Source organism: Symphalangus syndactylus, chromosome X (assembly GCF_028878055.3).
Source record: "Symphalangus syndactylus isolate Jambi chromosome X, NHGRI_mSymSyn1-v2.1_pri, whole genome shotgun sequence".
NCBI classification, from domain to species: Eukaryota; Metazoa; Chordata; class Mammalia; order Primates; family Hylobatidae; genus Symphalangus; species Symphalangus syndactylus.
In genome coordinates, this window is record NC_072447.2 from 55,420,608 (window position 1) to 55,442,165 (window position 21,558).

Here is a 21,558-nt window from a genome sequence, read left to right on the forward strand (position 1 = left end):
TACACAGGTTTAGGTGGATATCAAGGCAAAAAGAATAAAAGTTTTGGGAAACTTCTTTGGGTACCATCTCAATAATGGCTTATCATTAATAATTATTTTGGCCAAGGATTTTTAAAGCAAATAGAGAAGAGTCACTTTGAACTTTTGACTGCAAAATCAGTGAGAAGAAAGGCTAAAATGGGAATAATCAACACCAACAATGATATGTTAATATTTCCCTTGTTCTATAGTAGCATGGTTGAACAGACCCTTCTGTAATGATGGAAATGTCCCAAGCTACATCTGTGCTGTCTAATATAGTAGCCACTAGCCAAATGTGGTTATTGAGCACTTGAAATGTGCTAGTGTGACTGGGAAACTGACCTTTTAATTTCATTTAATTTTAATTAATTTAAATTTAAATAGCTGCATGTGGCTAGTGGGTACCATGTTAAAAGTTTCAGGTCTATAGGATAATATTGTGGCCTAATAGTTTCCTCAAAATTCATATAAATGTTTTTATAAGTCTAGAGTTATACATAATAATTCACTAATTTCAGGGGTTGAAAAATAAAATGGTATTATTAGAATTTATGACATATCTGAAAATACTTAAGAAGAAAAGTTTTATAGTTGGCAGGAGTCATATGACTAAGGAAGACTACTATCTAATCAACCACTTAGAGAACAGTTAACATTTTTCAGTATCAAAAGTAAGTCAAACATAAATTAATTTTAAGAAGTTAAGATAATCAATTTCCCTTTGTTACTCTGGAGAGTTGGGTGGGGGATGCTCTCTCAGCATTTTCTCTCAGTGCTGAAAAGATTCCATTATTTTATGTTTGGTCTTTTTCAGAACCTTTTTTTTTTTTTTTGAGATGGAGTCTCGCTCTGTCACCCAGGCTGGAGTGCAGTGGCGCAATCTCGGCTCACTGCAAGCTCCGCCTCCCTGGTTCACGCCACTCTCCTGCCTCAGCCTCTCCGAGTAGCTGGGACTACAGGCGCCCGCCACCACGCCCGGCTAATTTTTTTGTATTTTTAGTAGAGACGGGGTTTCACCGTGGTCTCGATCTCCTGACCTCGTGATCCGCCCGCCTCGGCCTCCCAAAGTGCTGGGATTACAAGCGTGAGCCACTGCGCCCGGCTTTTCAGAACCTTTTAAAGTCAAATGGACTCCCCCTATGGGGTGATTACCAGTTTTCTTTTGTTCTTTTTTTTTTTTTTTTTTTTGGTGAAGTAGAGGATAGGGAGAGTAGTAAGAGGGTGAAAGACACCCAGGAAGAATAAAGAAGGTGAGAAAAGTGATCTGAGCTGAAAATACTTTCTAGTAGATCAAGGTAGTGTAAGATTTTATTTACTGCTTTCTGATAGTTGTTCACTCCTAGTTCCAATTCTTTTTTTCTTTTTTTTGAGATGAAGTCTTGCTCTTGTCGCCTAAGCTGGAGTGCAATGGTGTGATCTCGGCTCACTGCAACCTCCACCTCCGAAGTTGAAGCGATTCTCCTGCCTCAGCCTCCCAAGTAGCTGGGATTATAGGTGCCTGCCACCACGCCCGGCTAATTTTTGTATTTTTAGTAGAGACGGGGTTTCACCATGTTAGCCAGGCTGGTCTCGAACTACTGATCTCAGGCAATCTGCCCGCCTCGGCCTCCCAAAGTGCTGGGATTACAGGCATAAGTCACCACACCTGGCCCCTAATTCCAATTCTAATTCAAAGTTATTTCCATTGAACTAAACATACATTTGTCAAAATATTTAAGTTTGAAAAAACATGGTCTACATTCATATTTAATAATAATGGATAATAATATATCTCTGCTATAAATTTAAGACAAATCTAAAATATAACTAATCTTCTATTATAATTTATTGTTCAGACTCATACTGATATACTACCTTAAATAATTTAAAAAGCCAAAATCTTATTGAAGTGGTGGTAATTTTTGGAAATGAGAATTTGGCTATAACAAAAACAATGGCCAGCATTAGTACATATTTATGGGCACCAAAATAGAATAAAAACATGATCATTAATTATATCTGTTTGGCTTTTTTGCTGATTTGTTTAATTTACCTTTAGTTTCCTCCTTGCATTGAATTTCCTCAGCTGCTCTACTGTTTCTGGAAGATGAATCTTGTAGGCATAACGATCCCGCTCCTATGTAAGATGAAAGATAATGAGCACATATAACTGTTTAAAAAAGTGCAGAAGCTTAATCTAAAACAAATAATAAAGCCAAAATTCTTAAATATAAAACTCAGATTGAATTTTAGATTTGAGATTTTGTTCCATGATACTGGTAAGCAATCTGAAATGAGGGACATTAAGGTTAAACTGATAGTAATAAAATAATATTTCATTTTCAGCAATAAAGGGCTGAAATAATAGGTCACATAAATTTCATATATATGGCTATGTGGCTAAAATAACAAATCGTAATTATTATAAAGGCATTGTTACTTTTTTTTTTTTGAGACAGGGTTTCACTCTGTCGCCCAGGTTGGAGTGCAGTGGCACAATCATACCTCACTGCAGCCTCAAACCCCTGGGCTCAAAGTGATCCTCCCACCTCAGCCTCCTGAGTAGCTGGGATATAAGTGCACCGGCCTGGCTAATTTTTTTTTTTTAATAGAGAAGGAGTATTGCTATGTTGCCCAGGTTGGTCTCAAACTCCTGAGCTCAAGCAATCCTTCCGCCTTGGCCTCCCAGAGTGCTGGGATTTACAGGCGTGAGCCACTGTGCCTGGCCTCAAGTTACCTTTGACATGATTTGCCAGGTAAAACAAGCATTTGAAAAATCAGTTCCACAACTGATTCAGCATTCTACATTGTCATGGACTATAACAATTACAGACTCTTCTAATTAGGACACACTTTTTTTTTTTTTTTTTTTTTTTTGAGACAGGGTCTTCCTCTGTTGCCCAGGCTAGAGTGTAGTGGGCTGATCATAGCTCACTGCAAGCCAGATGTGGTGGCTCACACCTGTAATCCCAGTACTTTGGGAGGCTGAGGCAGGAAGATTGTTGGGGCCTGGGAGGTTGAGGCTGTGGTGAGCTAGGATCTCACCATTGTACTGAAGCTTAGGTGACAGCGTAAGACCCTGTCTCAAAAATAAATGAACCCCCCGTTATTTATTTATATATTTTTAGAGACAGGGTCTCATTCTGTCGCCCAGGCTGGAGTGCAGTGGTGAGATCCTGGCTCACCACAGCCTCGACCTCCCTGGCTCAGGCAATCGTCCCACCTCAGCCTCCCGAGTAGCTGGGACTACAGGCAAGTGCCACCATGCCTGGCTAAGTTTTGCATTTTTTGCAGAGATGGGGTTTTGCCATGTTGCCCAGGCTGGTCTTGAACTCCTGGACTCACACGGGGTACTCCCACCTTGGCCTCCCAAAGTGCTGGGATTACAGGTGTGAGCCACTGTGCCTGGCCCCTCATGTGTATTTTAAACCTCTTCTTACTCTTCTCCCCACTTTGGTCCTACTCTAATTTGCCAATGTATCTTGAGGATTCATATGCTATAAGTACTCATTAATTTCATAAATATTCCAAGAGCTGATTATATGCCAGGCATTGTCCTGTGCATTTGGCATACATAAGGAAAACCAACAAAGATTCCAGCCCTCATGTAGATCATATTCTAGTGCAAGAAGATGAGAAAACACAAAAGAGGTAAATTGTGGAGTATGTCAAAAGTACTATGGAATAAGGCAAAAAAGTAAAGCAGGTAAGAGGGATTGGGTACCTTGATATTTAAAATAGGGTGGTTGGCTGGGTGTGGTGGCTCATACCTGTAATCCCAGCACTTTGGGAGGCTGAGATGGGAGGATCACTTGAGGCCAGGAGTTCAAGATCTAGCAAGAACCTGTCTCTATGAAAAAATTAAAAAATTAGCCAGGTGTGGTGGCATGCACCTGTAATCCCAGCTACTTAGGAGGCTGAGGATTGCTTCAACCCATGAGGTCAGGGCTGCAGTGAGCCATGACTGCAACTGCACTACAGCCTGGGCAACAGAGCATGACCCCATTTCTAAAAAACAAAAACAAAAACAAATTGGGTGGTCAGAGTAGGCCCAATTGAGAAAGTGACATTTAGAAGAGGTGAGGGAGTGGTCTAGGCAGAGAAAATAACCAATGCAAAGGCCCAAGGGAGGGAGTATGTTTGGAATTTTCAAGAAGTAGCCAGGAGACCAATGTGTGTGAAGTGATGTGAAGGGGTCAAGGAGAATAGTGGATCAGATCAGAGAGATGACAAGGCTGGGGTAGGCCATGTGGGCCTTTGGCTTTTATTCTGAGTAGGAGAGGAAGCCAGTAGAGGGTCTTGAGCTAGAGTGACATGATCTGACTTTATTTTTATAGATTCTGGGGTTACATATGCAGGTTTGATATATGGTTATATTGCATAACGGTGAGGTTTGGCTTCTAGTGTGCCCATCATTCAAATAGTGAACACTGTATTCAATAGGTAATTTTTCTTGTTTTCCCTCACTTTTATTCAACATAGTACAAGATGTCCAAGCCAGAGCAATTACAGAACTAATAGGTAAATTTTCAACCCTCAACTTTTTTTTTTTTTTTTTTGAGATGGAGTCTTGCTCTGTCGCCAGGCTGGAATGCAGTGGCCCAATCTCGGCTCACCGCAACCTCTGCCTCCCAGGTTCAAGCAAATCTCCTGCCTCAGCCTCCCAAGTAGCTGGGACTACAGGCGCGCACCACCACGCCCAGCTAATTTTTGTATTTTTAGTAGAGACAGGGTTTCACCATGTTGGGCAGGATGGTCCTGATCTCTTGGCCTGGTGATCTGCCTGCCTTGGCCTCCCAAAATGCTCGGATTACAGGCGTGAGCCACCATGCCCGGCCTTCAACCCTCAACTTTACATAAACATTAGTGGTTTTGCCGAGAATAGACTGGAAGGAGACGAGGGTTTAAAAAAAAAAAAAAAGCGGGAAGACTGGTTAGGAGGCTTTTGCAGTAATCCAGGTGAAAGATGATGGTGGATGAAACCAGTTGGAAATAATAAAAAGGGTGAAAGAGAGACTCCGAATATATATATTTTTTGTTTTCTCCAAAAAGCTTTACTGAGGTATAATTACATACAATAAGCTGCACATGTTTAAAATGTACAATTTGATAAGTTTTGACATATATTTACAACCATAAAACCATTACCATGATCAAGATAATAAACACATCCATCATGCTCAAAAGTATCTTCATGCCCTTTTGTAGCCCCCATCCCCATCCCCAGTCAGCCACTGATCTACTTTCTGTAACTTAGTTTGCATTTTCTAGACTTTTATATAAATTGAACCATATAGTATGTGCTCATTATTGTCCAGCTTCTTTCATATAGCATAATGATTTTGAATCTATCCATGTTGTTGCATGTATCAACAGTTCATTCCTTTTTAACACTGAGTGGTATTCCATTGTATGCATGTACCATAATTTATCCTTTCACCTGCTGATGGACCCTGAGTTGTTTCCATTTTTTGGCTATTACATATAAAGTTGCTATGAACATTAATGTCTTTGTATGAAGACGTGTTTCATTTTTCTTAGGTAAATACTAAGGAATAGAATGGCTGGGCTATATGATAGGAGTATGTTTAACTTTTAAGAAACTGCCAAACTGTTTTCCAAAGTGGTTATACCATTTTACATTCCTACTAACAGTGTATGAGTTTCCATTGTTCTTTTTTTTTTTGAGATGGAGTCTTGCTCTGTCACCCAGGCTGGAGTGCAGTGGCATGATCTCAGCTCACTGCAACTTCTGCCTCCTGGGTTCAAGCAATTCTCCTGCCTCAGCCTCCTGAGTAGCTGGGACTACAGGCGCCTGCCACCATGCCCGGCTAATTTTTATATATTTAGTAGAGATGGGGTTTCACCATATTGGCCAGGCTGGTCTCGATCTCCTGACCTTGTGATCTGCCCACCTCAGCCTCTCAAAGTGCTGGGATTACAGGTGTGAGCAACCGCACCCGGCCTCCATTTTTCTATATCTTTGTCAACACTTGGTATGGTCAGTCTTTTTGATTTTAGTCACTGTAATACACGTTTACAGGTATCTCATTGTGGCATTAATTTGCATTTCCCTAATGACTAATGATGAACATCTTTTCCTGTGCTTATCTGCCATCTATATTCTTTGTTGAAGTATCTGTTCAAATCTTTTCTCATTTTGAATTGGGTTGTTTGTATGTTTTCTCATTATTGAGTTTTGAGGATTCTTTACATATTGCAAATATGTTTAAGTTTACTACATATCTGACTGTGAACTCTATTTTTAGCAAACACCTTTTCTGCTCACCATTCACTAAGGTGATGTGGAAAGAGAGGTGAGGACAGAGTCAAAATGTATTTTTTTAAAATAAAATTATGCTTCAATTATGATATCAATTATTTTCTAAGCTAGTAAAATCACAAGATTTTTAAAAAAAGTCTGTTAAGGTATCTCTTGTCTTTTTTTTTTTTTTTTTTTTTTTTTGAGACAGAGACTCACTCTTGTTGCCCAGGCTGGAGTGCAGTAGCGTGATCTTGGCTCACTGCAACCTCCGCGTTATCAGTTCAAGCTATTCTCGTGCCTCCGCCTCCCAAGTAGCTGGGATTACAAGCATGCGCTACCACGCCAGGCTAATTTTTGTATTTTTAGTAGAGATGGAGTTTCACCATGTTGGCCAGGGTGTTTTTTCTGAATTAAATAGTATCTCCTGACACTACTAATAATAATGTAATATGAATTCAGAAAAAATTCAATAGTAATGTGCCTTGCACTTTAATAACGTACATGATTCATAGTCCCTTGTGCACATGAGATTTGGAAAATACGTGTAATTGGTGTGTTCATTTCCCAAAATTCAAATTGATTAGCCTGATATAAATATCCTTTTCACTTTTTTTTAATGACAATATACTTTACAGTCTATATATTAAGGCTACAGAGGGTGTGAGAAGAGCTCAACCATCTGTGAGGAAAATATAATCTAAGATGGCCTACTTTTGTTGGAATAAATATTCGCACCAAGTATCATTAATTTAGAGAGATAAAGGTGTTAAATAGGTATCATTTAACAGTCACAAGACATTAACATATTACTTGGTCTAACATTCAAATTCTTTTTTGATGTGAAATAAGTGAATAGAACTTTTTTTGGTGGTTTTATCAAAGAAATAATTCCTGTCTTTTTTTTTAATTAAAAAACTTTACTTTTATTTATTTTTTTCATGTTATACATCGCTTTTTTTATTATACTTTAAGTTCTAGGGTACATGTGCACAATGTGCAGGTGTGTTACTTATGGATACATGTGCCATGTTGGTGTGCTGCACCCATTAACTCATCATTTACATTAGGTATATCTCCTAGTGCTATCCCTCTCCCCTCTCCCCGACCCGATGACAGGCCCCAGTGTGTGATGTTCCCCACCCTGTGTCCAAGTGTTCTCATTGATCAATTCCCACCTACGAGTGAGAACATGCGGTGTTTGGTTTTCTGCCCTTGTGATAGTTTGCTGAGAATGATGGTTTCCAGCTTCATCCATGTCCCTGCAAAGGACATGAACTCATCCTTTTTTATGGCTGTATAGTATTCCATGGTGTATATGTGCCACATTTTCTTAATCCAGTCTATCAATGATGGACATTTGGGTTGGTTCCAAGTCTTTGCTATTGTGAATAGTGCTGCAATAAACATACATGTGCATGTGTCTTTATAGCAGCATGATTTATAATCCTTTGGTTATATACCCAGTAATGGGATGGCTGGGTCAAATGGTATTTCTGGTTCTAGATCCTTGAGGAATCGCCACACTATCTTCCACAATGGTTGAACTAGTTTACAGTCCCACCAACACTGTAAAAGTGTTCCTATTTCTCCACATCCTCTCCAGCACCTGTTGTTTCCTGACTTTTGAGTGATCACCATTCTAACTGGTGTGAGATGGTATCTCATTGTGGTTTTGATTTGCATTTCTCAGATGGCCAGTGATGATGAGCATTTTTGCATGTGTCTTTTGGCTGCATAAATGTCTTCTTTTGAGAAGTGTCTGTTCATGTCCTTCGCCCACTTGTTGATGGGGTTGTTTGTTTTTTTCTTGTAAATTTGTTTGAGTTCTTTGTAGATTCTGGATATTAGCCCTTTGTCAGATGGGTAGATTGCAAAAATTTTCTCCCATTCTGTAGGTTGCCTCTTCACTCTGATGGTAGTTTATTTTGCCATGCAGAAGCTCTTTAGCTTAATTAGATCCCATTTGTCAATTGTGGCTTTTGTTGCCATTGCTTTTGGTGTTTTAGACATGAAGTCTTTGCCCATGCCTATGTCCTGAATGGTACTGCCTAGGTTTTCTTCTAGGGCTTTTATGGTTTTAGGTCTAACATTTAAGTCTTTAATGCATCTTGAATTAATTTTTGTATAAGGTGTAAGGAAGGGATCCAGTTTCAGCTTTCTACATACAGCTAGCCAGTTTTCCCAGCACCATTTATTAAATAGGGAATCCTTTCCCCATTGCTTGTTTTTGTCAGGTTTGTCAAAGATCAGATGGTTGTAGATGTGTGGCATTATTTCTGAAGTCTCTGTTCTGTTCCATTGGTCTATATATCTGTTTTGGTACAAGTATCATGCTGTTTTGGTTACTGTAGCCTTGTAGTATAGTTTGAAGTCAGGTAGTGTGATGCCTCCAGCTTTGTTCTTTTTGCTTAGGATTGTCTTGGCAATGCGGGCCCTTTTTTGGTTCCATGTGAACTTTAAAGTAGTTTTTCCCGTTCTGTGAAGAAAGTCATTGGTAGCTTGATGGGGATGGCATTGAATCTATAAATTACCTTGGGCAGTATGGCCATTTTCATGATATTGATTCTTCCCATCCATGAGCATGGAATATTCTTCCATTTGTTTGTATCCTCTTTTATTTTGTTGAGCAGTGGTTTGTAGTTCTCCTTGAAGAGGTCCTTCACATCCTTTGTAAGTTGGATTCCTGGGTATTTTATTCTCTTTGAAGCAATTGTGAATGGGAGTTCACTCATGATTTGGCTATTTGTCTGTTATTGGTGTATAGGAATGCTTGTGATTTTTGCACATTGATTTTGTATCCTGAGACTTTGCTGAAGTTGCTTATCAGCTTAAGGAGATTTTGGGCTGAGACGATGGGGTTTTCTAAATATACAATCATGTCATCTGCAAACAGGGACAATTTGACTTCCTCTTTTCCTAATCAAATACCTTTTCTTTCTCTTGCATGATTGCCCTGGCCAGAACTTCCAACACTATGTTGAATAGGAGTGGTGAGAGAGGGCATCCTTGTCTCGTGCCAGTTTTCAAAGGGAATGCTTCCAGTTTTTGCCCATTCAGTATGATATTGGCTGGGGGTTTGTCATAAATAGCTCTTATTATTTTGAGATAAGTTCCATCAATACCTAGTTTATTGAGAGTTTTTAGCATGAAGGGCTGTTGAATTTTGTCAAAGGCCTTTTCTGCATCTATTGAGGTAATCATGTGGTTTTTGTCGCTGGTTCTGTTTATATGATGGATTACGTTTATTGATTTGTGTATGTTGAACCAGCTTTGCATCCCAGGGATGAAGCTGATTTGATCGTGGTGGATAAGCTTTTTGATGTGCTGCTGGATTCGGTTTGCCAGTATTTTACTGAGGATTTTTGCGTTGATGTTCATCAGGGATATTGGTCTAAAATTCTCTTTTTTTTGTTGTGTCTCTGCCAGGCTTTGGTATCAGGATGATGCTGGCCTCATAAAACGAGTTAGGGAGGATTCCCTCTTTTTCTATAGATTGGAATAGTTTCAGAAGGAATGGTACCAGCTCCTCTTTGTACCTCTGGTAGAATTCGCCTGTGAATCCATGTGGTCGTGGACTTTTTTTGGCTGGTAGATTCTTAATTATTGTCTCAATTTCAGAGCCTGTTATTGGTCTATTCAGGGATTCAACTTCTTCCTGGTTTAGTCTTGGGAGGGTGTATGTGTCCAGGAATTTATCCATTTCTTCTAGATTTTCTAGTTTATTTGAGTAGAGGTGTTTATAGTATTCTCTGATGGTAGTTTGTATTTCTGTGGGATCGGTGGTGATATCCCCTTTATCATTCTTTATTGCACCTATTTGATTCTTCTCTCTTTTCTTATTAGTCTTGCTAGTGGTCTATCAATTTTGTTGGTCTTTTCAAAAAACCAGCTCCTGGATTCACTGATTTTTTGAAGGGTTTTTTGTGTCTCTATCTCCTTCAGTTCTGCTCTGATCTTAGTTATTTCTTGCCTTCTGCTAGCTTTTGAATGGGTTTGCTCTTGTTTCTGTAGTTCTTTTACTTGTGATGTTATGGTGTCAATTTTAGATCTTTGTTGCTTTCTCTTGTGGGCATTTAGTGCTATAAATTTCCCTCTACACACTGCTTTAAATGTGTCCCAGAGATTCTGGTATGTTGTGTCTTTGTTCTCATTGGTTTCAAAGAACATCTTTATTTCTGCCTTCATTTTGTTATGTACCCAGTAGTCATTCAGGAGCAGGATGTTCAGTTTCCATGTAGTTGAGTGGTTTTGAGTGAGTCTCTTCATCCTGAGCTCTAGTTTGATTGCACTGGTCTGAGAGACAGTTTGTTATAATTTCTGTTCTTTTACATTTGCTGAGGAGTGCTTTACTTCCAACTATGTGGTCAATTTTGGAATAAGTGCGATGTGGTGCTGAGAAGAATGTATATTCTGTTGATTTGGGGTGGAGAGTTCTGTAGATGTCTATTAGGTCTGCTTGGTGCAGAGCTGAGTTCAATTCCTGAATATCCTTGTTAACTTGCTGTCTCGTTGATCTGTCTAATATTGACAGTGGGGTGTTAAAGTCTCCCATTATTATTGTGTGGGAGTCTAAGTCTCTTTGTAGGTCTCTAAGGACTTGCTTTATGAATCTCGGTGCTCCTGTATTGGGTGCATATATATTTAGGATAGTTAGCTCTTCTTGTTGAATTGATCCCTTTGCCATTATGTAATGGCCTTCTTTGTCTCTTTTGATCTTTGTTGGTTTAAAGTCTGTTTTATCAGAGACTAGGATTGCAACCCCTGCTTTTTTTGTTTTCCATTTGCTTGGTAGATCTTCCTCCATCCCTTTATTTCGAGCCTATGTGTGTCTCTGCATGTGAGATGCGTCTCCTGAATACAGCACACTGATGGGTCTTGACTCTATCCAATTTGCCAGTCTGGGTCTTTTAATTGGAGCATTTAGCCCATTTACATTTAAGGTTAATATTGTTACGTGTGAATTTGATCCTGTCATTATGATGTTAGCTGGTTATTTTGCTCGTTAGTTGATGCAGTTTCTTCCTAGCATCGACGGTCTTTACAATTTGGCATGTTTTTGCTGTGGCTGTGAACTTTAAAAAATTATATAGCTGGGACTATAGGTGCATGGCGTCTGCCTGGTTTTTGTTTTTTGTTTTTTTTTTGACACAAAGCAATGGTATTATGACTTTGGGTGGCCTTCACTACAAAGTTTTTCTTCATCTTATTTCCTTTTTTTTTTTCTTTCTCTGGAGACGGGGTCTTGCTCTGTCTCCCAGGCTGGAGTACAGTGGCATGGTCATAGCTCACTGCAGCCTTTCACTCCTGGGCTCAAGTAATTCTCCCACCTTACTCTAATTACTTAGAGTAATTACTCAGTAATTACTTACTCAGCCTCCCAAGTAGCTGAGACTATAGGCTCAAGACACCAGTATCATTTTATTTCTTCAATTTGCAAGTTATGCAGGAGTTTTTCATATTTAAATTGCAACCATTCTAAAAAAATACGTCTTACATCCACAGTAATGATTTATAAATACACATGGACAAATACTGGAATATAACATAAGCCTGCTCTTACCAGCTGGATAACATTCTAATTGAGTTTTTCCATCTTCAGATGACATAAGTAGTGAAGTTAAACTATTGTTTAGACATGGCATGTGATACTCAGCTCAAAGAGCTGTCTTAAACTTTTTCATTTAAGTTACTGACATTTTTTGTCTTTCTTGTGCTAGAAATTTATTATGTGTTAAGCTCAAATTACTTAGAGTGAGAACTATAATCATTGGCAGGAACAAAGGTTTCCAAAAATAAATATGCTATTAGCCAAGATAAGCTTTGAAAGCACTGTAAGTAGGTACGGTATAATGTTAAACTATCTTCTAAGAGATTTGAAAAATGACTAAAATGGCTGCCATTTTCATTGTTATTTGGCATTTAAACCAGCTTTGAATGAACAAAAGATCCCCGTTATGGAGAAAGTGAGAAAAGTAAAGGAGAAATAGGAATTACCTCTAAACTGTTCATTATATATCTGGGAGGGCAAAACAAACAAACAAGAAACAAAACAAAACAAAACAAAGAAAGTATCTAAAAATTGTTCACTACTCTTTTCTGGGGGAAATCAGGAATAACTAGCACTGAGTATCAGAGGGGTGAATGCATATTTTTGAAGTAGCAGTCCTCCCACCTCAGGCTCCTGAGTCACTGGGACTACAGGTGCGCACTACCACGCTTGGCTAATTTTTTATTTTTATTTTTGTAGAGACGGGATTTCCCTATGTTGCCCAGGCTGAGAAGTAATATTCTTAAGGAGAATCAAGATCCACTGAAATCTCAAAATTGTCCTGTAATACTATTCCATGTTATCGCCTTAAGATACATTATTAACCTACTTTTTAAATATTTTATTGTTTTGCATAATCTGATGAAGTAGCATGGTATAATACAACAAACATTCATTCATTGATTAAATCATTAATATTCATTGAGCACCTACTGCATGCCAGATACATTCTAGGTGCTAGACAGAAGTGAACCAAGAGCCAAAAATCCCTAGACTTACGCAGCTTATATTTTATGACATAGACAGACAATACACATATAAGTAACATATAGGTATGTCTTAGGGTGACAGATGCTACGGAGAAAAATAAGGGAGGGGAAGGGGGATAGGGAATACTGGTGGCATTCTTTCTCCCACATTTTAAATAGGTTGGTCAGGGAAGGTCTTACTAAGAAGCTGATACCTAAGCAAAGACCTGAAGATGGTGAGGGAACAAGCCATGATATCTGAGGGAAGAGTATTCTAGGGAAGGGTCATATAAAGGTGCTGAGGTGAAATGTGCCTGCAGTCTGAAGAACAGCAAGGAGGCCGATATGATGGGAATGGAGTAAAAAGGGAGAGTAGGAAGGGGTGACACGAGTCAAGTGTCAGGAAGCCAAACTGTATAGAGAATAAAGAAATAATACCTAGGGGAAGAGGCCTGGATTCAGGAGTCATTGTTGTACAGATAGCATTTAAAGCCATCAAAACTAGATGAGCTCTCCAAGGGCCGGAGTGTAGATGGACGTGATATTTTGAAATATATATTTGGTCTACAACTCCGTTTCCTGGAATACAATTCCTAAAATCCTTAGAATGGCGTAAGGGCTACCTTTTTGTATGCCAATAACTGACTGATGGCTGGCAGCCCCTAGGCAATTGCAGGATGAGGGGTGGTCACAGGAAAGACCAAGGAGGGATGAGAGGGTTGGGACTTTTGGCCTCACCCCCAACCTCTAGGGAGGGGAGAGGGGCTGAAGGTTGAGTTGACCTCCAATGGCCAATGGTAATGAAGCCTCCATAGAAACCCAAAAGGACAGGGTTCAGGGAGTTTCCAGATAGCTGCACACGGAGGTTCCTGGAGGGTGGTGCATCCACAGAGGGCATGGAAGCTTCCCACTTCACCCCTATACCTCCATCAATACAGCTCTTCATCTGTATCCTTTGTAACTTTCTTTATAACACAATGGTAAAAGTGTTTCCCTGACTTCTGTGAGCTGATCTAACAAATTAATGGAACCCAAAGAGCAGGTGTAGGATCTCTGATTTGTAGCCAGTCAGTCTGACATTCTGGAGGCCTGGAATTGTGACTGGTGTCTGAAAGGGTGGGAAGGGGAGGCCTTGGGGACCAAGCCCTCAAACTGTGGGATGTGATACTATAGTGTCAGAATAGAATTAGAGAATACCCAGCAGCAGGGCTGATTACTTGCTTCTAAATGGGGAGAAATCCCCACACATTTGGTGAAAGAAGTCTTGTGTGTTGATTGTTGCTGTTGTGTGGTACGAGAGCAGAGGAAAACAGTTCTGAGATTTTCCACCTTCAGTTAGTGTCAGTGAAGTAGGGTTGGCTAGAACGGCCCTGGCTCACAGAAATATGTGGTTTGGGAAGAGAAAGAATGAAAGGGTGGGAGATGAGGAACCTTTGATTCCTGGGTAGACTACGTGGTCTTCCATGGTTTGGAGCTGCATCTGTGCCGCAATCAATTACTAAAGGTAAAAGTTACCAGTGGAATTTAGAGATGGATCCAACTCAGGGAGGTGGTTCACTGGATGCATAAGGATATGCAAACTAGTAAGAAAAAGGTGAAATATTCAATCCCTTGGTGGTGGTTGTCTGTAATAGCTGAATGGAAATGAAACAAATGCTGGATGAGGCCTTGATGCTAGACCAAGCTCAGATTTCAGTCTATCTGAGCCCAGGCCACTAGCCTTCAAGCTGACCCCCAAAGGAAAAATTATACAGGGATGACAGTACCTCTACGACCTGTGGTTACCACGAAGGTAGTTGATGTGAGGGAAGGGCAAAACCAAGAAACTATTGAAACCAGAGGGTACAGTGTGAAGAAATTGTCTCATTTCATAGATTGGTATCATCAGTTTACTGAAAATCCTTTACTAAAATGGATTGTGAGAGTAACTCATTTAGGGCACTTTCTTTTAAATGCTGCAGAGTGGACAGGCATGTTTGGGTTGATACAGGACCCACAGCTCACTATTGAACAATCACAATGGGTATAATGTGATCCAGACACACAGGAAGTTATTCCTGAGGGAACAGTCAGCCTAGTGAATGGAATAAAAGCCACTGTAAGGTCTGTACACCCTGAGAAGGTAGAGACTGTCCAACTCTACCTATCAATGCCAAGTGGAGTACCCCAGTTGAAGAAGCTCATTTGGTTCCTATGCAGGCCATGTGGGACTGGCTTTATGATGACTAAGATATTCACTCACTGAATACATCCATTACTCTGGTTGTAGTAAATGCTATGGCTAAGGGAGCCTCTTTTGTATGGGCACCAATGAAAACATGAGCGTAATTAACAAAAGACTGGGGAAAGGCAGAGGGGAGAGTTGCAGGACTCATCCCAGGAAGGTGGAAAGTTTAAATGGTTATTAAGAAAGAAGGTGAATGAAGAAAACACTGATGGGGTGAAACTAAGAGAAAAAAGAAAGAGGAGAATCATGGGACTCATCCCAGCAGGGTGGAATCTTTAGAGGGCTAATAAGAAATGGGAAGAATAGGGCCGGATGCTGTGGCTCACACCTGTAATCCCAGCACTTTGGGAGGCCGAGGCGGGTGGGTCACCTGAGCTCAGGAGTTTGAGACCATCCTGGCAAACATGGTGAAATCCCCTCTCTACTAAAAATACAAAAAAATTAGCCAGGCATGGTGGCGGGCACCTGTAATCCCAGCTACTTGGGAAGCTGAGGCAGGAGAATTGTTTGAACCTGTGAGGCGGAGGTTGCAGTGAGCTGAGATTGCGCCACTGCACTCCAGCCTGGGTGACAGGGCAAGACTCTGTCTCAAAAAAATAAAAAAGAAATAAAAAGAAATGAGATGAATAAAGTGGAAATCGATGGGGTTAAAACAAAGATCTCAATATAATACTATCAAAGGTTGGTAGGGAACTTCTGCTGTTCTCCCAATGTTAAGGGATTCCAAACAGGTTTGCTGTATTCACCCCAGTTTGGAGAAATTGAAAAAGTCAGAAGGCAGAGATTACAGTGAGAAAGCTGACCAACAATTACTTGGGGTAATGTTGAGGCAGGTTAATCAATACAAAGATTGACAAAAGGGGCAAGGTCCCTCGGCTCAACCTGCTGTTGGGGACTCAACATCTTTTTTTTTTTTTAACAAGAAAAGGGTAAAAGTAAGGGTTGATAGGAGTATGAGATTCGGAATGTTTAAACAGGATATACATAAATAAGTTACGTCTCCTTTACCTAAATGTTTTATGGGACTGGATAATTATGACTGGGTAGAGAACACTTCCCCTACTCAGTATTGTAAAACAGAAGAAATGTAAATCTGCACTTCGAGAAATATTAATTGGACATGCTAACTAGGCACCAGTAAGATTGCTTGAGCTCACACAGTGTGGAGTTGAGAAGCTGGAGTGCTGGTAGGGACAAATTCTCCATCTGCTTGCCCTTTGCAGGGTGTTTACTGGGGCTTATGGCCAAAGTCTGTGAGCATCTCCCAGTGACAATTACTAGGACTTTGCACTAGAGAATTTCCACTTCGGGGCATTTACTACCTTGCTATGGGACATTAACTGAAACTATCCCTATGACTGAAGGACATAAAATGATCTTGACACCTGAAATACCCATGCTTTCTCACATGATGTCAGAGAAACATTCAAATGGGGATGGCAGCGCCCAGAATAGTTCCGTAATAAAATGGAAATGGTTTATACAGGAGCATCCTCTCCGGGAAGTGCAAGGAGTAAACATTCTCAAGCAGGGAGCCTCTTTTCCCCTAGGACTGACTCTGGAACTGTGTGAGGAACTGTGGGATTCTACTGACACTTGGACAGGGCCCCATGAACAGCTCTCAACTGACCAACAAAGAGCTGCTTGGTGTGTGGATGACAGTTCCAAGGTGAACCGACAGCATCCTGTTTGGAAGGATGCCACTCTTGATCAAAGAAGGTAAGATCACGTTAGCTTGGCGGTTGAATTGCATTCTGAAGAAATGAACAATAACAAAAGCTCCCGTGTTTGGTTTTTTACTGACTCATGGACAGTCACCAGTGGCCTGGTCACATGGTCAGGCAGAAGGGCAGTGGAAACCTGGCCTATTTACTAAAGGGATGCCCATACAGAGAATGGCTCTATGGAAATTTGAGGGGTGCAATAAGTAGAATATGTTGATGCCCATCAGAAGAGCCTCTTTCTGGGTTTGGAAAATGATTGACATTGACATGCAGAGAACCCTGTGTGCTCCCTCAAGGTGGCCACCTGGGTCCATCAAATGAGTGGATAAACGGGTACTGCAACAGTGCAGAGATGGGCTGCATCTAGACAGGTTTCTTTTGTACCATCTCAGGCACAAAATGCCAATAAGAACTGTTCTGTCTGCCAGCAAAAGAGACAGACACTGCCCATGGCTGTGGGGCAGATTTCCCTGGCGGGAAAGCCCTGAACAAGCTGGCAAGTGAGGCTGATGCTGGTAACCCTGGGAGGCCACAGATGGGTTCTGACAGGAGTAGACACTGATTCTGGACTGGGCTTTGCTTGCCCGGTGAAAGATGTGAATGATGAGAATACCATAAAAAAGCCAGAACAGAAGATATTGCACAGATTTGGAGAGCTGAACACCAGTTCTTCAGGCCAAAGAACACACGGTACAGCCCATAATGTTCCAGCAGTGGGCAGAGATATTCTTCTCAGAGTAATAGTTTGATAGAGACTAAAATGGGCAATGAAAACATTGGTTGTCTAAAACGGGGAGACGAAAGCAGGAAGGGCTGGCTTACTTGCCTTTACCAGTGTGTACTCAACACTCAACATGAGTGGGGCTAAAGGAGTGTCCCCACTAGATATTCTTTTGTTTTTCTGATTGATCTGGGGAAGAGGGGGTGGCAGAGGATGCTGTTATGACTATGCAATTCTTGACAAGAGGGGAGTATGCTGATACAATGACTCTACTTTTTTTCTTTCCTTCTTTCCCATATCACCTAAACTCCCTCCGCCCCTCCCTATGCGATGGTTCTAGGACCAGAGCCATAGCTACCAGTGTTAGAACCAGGGATGATTCCTAAACAAGAAATTGTAACTATGTTTTTAAACCTTGTGTCAGAATTCCTAAGGACCTGATGGGGGTGGGTTGTGCAAAACGGGTTAATTGTGAATGCAGCTATATTGCCTGGTGGTAAAAACGGTCCACTAAATTGGCACCTATGTAACCTTAGTCTCCCTGCATGGGAGTGGACTGAGGAGGAGGTAATTACTAGACTAATATTGCTGTCTGCCATCTAGACCAGCACCATGTTGATTCTAATGTTTCTTCCAAAGGTTATTAATAAAGTGAGGAAAAAATTAACAGCTGAGAGTAAAGGAATAAATAAATGTGTTATGAATTCAGGGAAATCCATTATTCCATTACATTAACACCTTGAAAGAGACTCAGAGCAAGAAAGGATACTGTTTCTTAGCTCAATTATATCAGGTGTCTGAAACGGTGAAACCAAGAGCATTCCTGCTTTTAGAACCTGGCAAGATCAATGGAAAGCCTGCAAACCTGAGTGGCCTCACACTGGGAGACCTATTCATACATGATGATGTTGGACTGAACTAATTATCAATGCCTGAATGAGATTCTAGTAATGTGGCAGTGTCTTTTGAGTTACATATTCTTTTATATTTCTTTTTTGTTTGTTTGTTTGAGACAGAGTTTCGCTCTTGTAGCCCAGGCTGGAGTGCAATGGCGTGATCTTGGCTCACTGCAACCAAGCGATTCTCCTGTCTCAGCCTCCCAAGTAGCTGGGATTACAGGCACCCGCCACCACACCCAGCTAATTTTTATATTTTTAGTAGAGATGGGGTTTCACCACATTGACCTATATTCTTTTAATGTAAGGAATCTAGGTTTGAAGACCAGAGGCATACTGTGAAATATATATTTGGTCCTCTAGCTCATTTCCTGGCATACAACTCCTAAAATCCTTAGAAACGCCAAAGATGTCTGATGGCTGGCAGCCTCTAGGCAGCTTCAGGATGGGGTCACAAAGACCCAGGCAGGATTAGAGGGTTGGGACTTTCAGCCCCACCCCTCAATCTCTGGGGAGGGGAGAGGTATCAAAGGTTAAGTTGATCACCAATGGCTGATGGTTTAATCAATCACACCTATAGTAATAAAGCCTCCATAAAACCCCAAAAGGACAGGATTTGGGGAGCTTTTGAATAGCTGTACACATGGAGGTTCCTGGAAGGTGTTGTGCCTGGGGAGGGTATGGAAGCTCTGCTCCCCTCCTCTCCTATAACTTGTCCTGTGCATCTCTTTATCTATATTCTTTGTAATATCCCTTGTAACAAACCGGTAAACATAAGTAAATGTTTCCCTGAATTCTGTGAGCTGCTGTAGCAAATTAACCAACCCCAAAGAGGAAGAGGCTGTGGTGTCCCCAATTTGTAGTTGGTTGGCAGAAGTTTCAGCGGCCTGGACTTATGACTGGTGTCTGAAGAGGTGAGAGTTGTGGGACTGAGTCCTCAATCTGTGGGATCTGATGCTATCTCCAGGTAGATAGTGTTTGAATTTAGTTGGGAGGACACCCAGCTGCAGTCTGCTGCAGAGTTGATTGATTGCTTGTTGGTGGGAAGAAATCTCCACACTTCTGGTCACAGAAGTCTTCTGTATTGATTGTTGCTGTGTGGTGTGAGAGCAGTTTGAGTTTTTTCAGCTTCAATAGAGAAAAAGAGGAGGAGCAAGGATGGAGGCCTACGGCATTCCAGTGTGAAGAGGTGGGAGAGGGGAGATGAGGAAGAATCAGCAGGATCTGAGAAAGAGCAGCCAGAGAGATAGAAGGACAACCAAGAGAGCAGGTGTTCCAGAAGCCCAGAGAAGACAGTGTTTCAGAAGGATGGATGTCAAATGTTGTTGACAGGCCAAGAATAAGCCCTGAGATTTGAACACTAGACTTAGCAACATGAAGGTCAGTAGTGACTTGACCAGAGCTGTTTTAGTGGAATAAATAAGATTGTGATATTGACTAGACTAGGTTCATGGGAAAGGAATGGGAAATTGGACAATGTGAGTAGTCTATACAACTCTTTTCAGGAATTGCTGTCAAGGGAAGCAAAGAATAGGGGCAAAAGCTAGAGGGGGTTGTAGGGTCAGGAGAAGGTATATGTCTATATAAGTGTGTGTATAATACAAATAACCTATAGCATGTGAGATCCAACAGAGAGAGAACTCTGATGATGCAGGAAGGGAGGAAGTTGGGTCAATGTGGTCAAATAAAAAGGGATAGGATCTAGTGTACAAATCAAAGGGTAGTGGCAGACTGAATTAGAATCCTGGTTCCACCACTGACAACTTCTGTGACTTGGTGCAAATTCTTTTTTTTTTTTGGGAGACGGAGTCTTGCTCTGTCACCCGGGCTGGAGTATGGTGGCATGATCTTGGCTCACTGCAACCTCCGCCTCCCAGGTTCAAGCTATTCTCCTGCTTCAGCCTCCTGAGTAGCTGGTGCTACAGGTGCCCGCCACCATGCTAGGCTAATTTTTGTATTTTTAGTAGAGATGGGCTTTCACCATATTGGCCAGGCTGGTCTCAAACTCCTGACCTTGTGATCCACCCGCCTTGGCCTCCCAAAGTGCTGAGATTACAGGTGTGAGCCACCATACCCGGCCAACTTGGCGCAAATTCTTAACCTCTCCAAGCATTAGTTTTTCTAACCTCTAAAGTGAAAATTGCCTGGAATTATTGGGCTGTATAATATTTTAATCAAAAAGTACTGTTTCGCTGCTGTCCCAAGTTATAATTTTCCTTAATACTCACTGGCAAGATGGCATATAAAATGAACTTTTAAAATCTGCCTTTTGGCTGGGTGCAGAGGCTCATGCCTGTAATCCCAGCACTTTGGGAGGCTGAGGCAGGCAGATCGCTTGAGTCCAGGAGTTTGAGACAAGCCTGGGCAACATGGTGAAACCCCCATCTCTACAAAAAATACAAAAATTAGCCAGGTGTGGTACTGCATGCCTGTGGTCCCAGCTACTGGGGAGGTTAAAGTGGGAGGATCGATTGAGCCCAGGAGCAGAGGTTGCAGTGACGAGAGATGGTGCCACTGTACTCCAGCCTGGGCAATGTTGTCAGACCTTGTCTAAAAAAAAACCTGCCGTTTTCCTAAGACAGTAAATTTATACCTAGTATGTACTGAAAAATAGTTAATGCTATAAAGCACACAGTCACACCCAAAATAAAGATAGTTAATTTATTATAACATGGTATTACTTCAGTTGTTGATGTTGCATATCTTTGGAATACATGTTGGCAGAGAACAAAGAGGCCTTCCCCTGATGTATTCTGTCTTAATCCTGTTTTTTACCCTCTGATAGCTGCATGACACTCAAATGGTATGTCTTCTATTCAGATGTTCACAGATGATGTGCAGAAACAGCAAACAAGATGAAAAAAAACTAATGAAAACTGCTCAGAAAAAAGAAAAGGTAAAAAGGACCATCTCATAGAGCAATGCATTCTGGTCACTGGAAATGTTCAGACAAAGTGTAGAAGGTGACCTGTGAATGCTCATGTACCTTAAGCCATGGGTGATTCAGTGCTTCATAAACAGTGATCCTTTCAGCTGGATCCAGCATCAGCATGCGACGTACTAGGTCTTTGGCACTTTCAGAGATATGGCTCCACTGCCTTGGATTCATCTGAGGAAGAGGAAAGGAAAACTACATAGTTACCTTAAATGAGACATTAACATTCACTATTATTTAATATTCCCATACTGCTTCAATGTGAATAAAATTC

At 41.0% G+C, this 21,558-nt stretch overlaps 1 protein-coding gene across 16 annotated transcripts in view; it reads right to left on the reverse strand.

Annotated features, from left to right (window-relative positions):
- Window positions 1–21,558, reverse strand: part of CASK (calcium/calmodulin dependent serine protein kinase) — a 402,784-nt gene that overhangs the window by 119,855 nt on the left and 261,371 nt on the right. For all 16 annotated transcript variants that reach the window (XM_063634517.1, XM_055269150.2, XM_063634519.1 and 13 more), the window contains exons 8-9: window positions 21,336–21,458; window positions 2,054–2,137 (exon numbers count right to left, since the gene is read on the reverse strand). In XM_063634517.1, coding sequence (XP_063490587.1) covers window positions 2,054–2,137; window positions 21,336–21,458 — 207 coding nt within the window. The remainder of the gene's footprint in view (window positions 1–2,053; window positions 2,138–21,335; window positions 21,459–21,558) is intronic.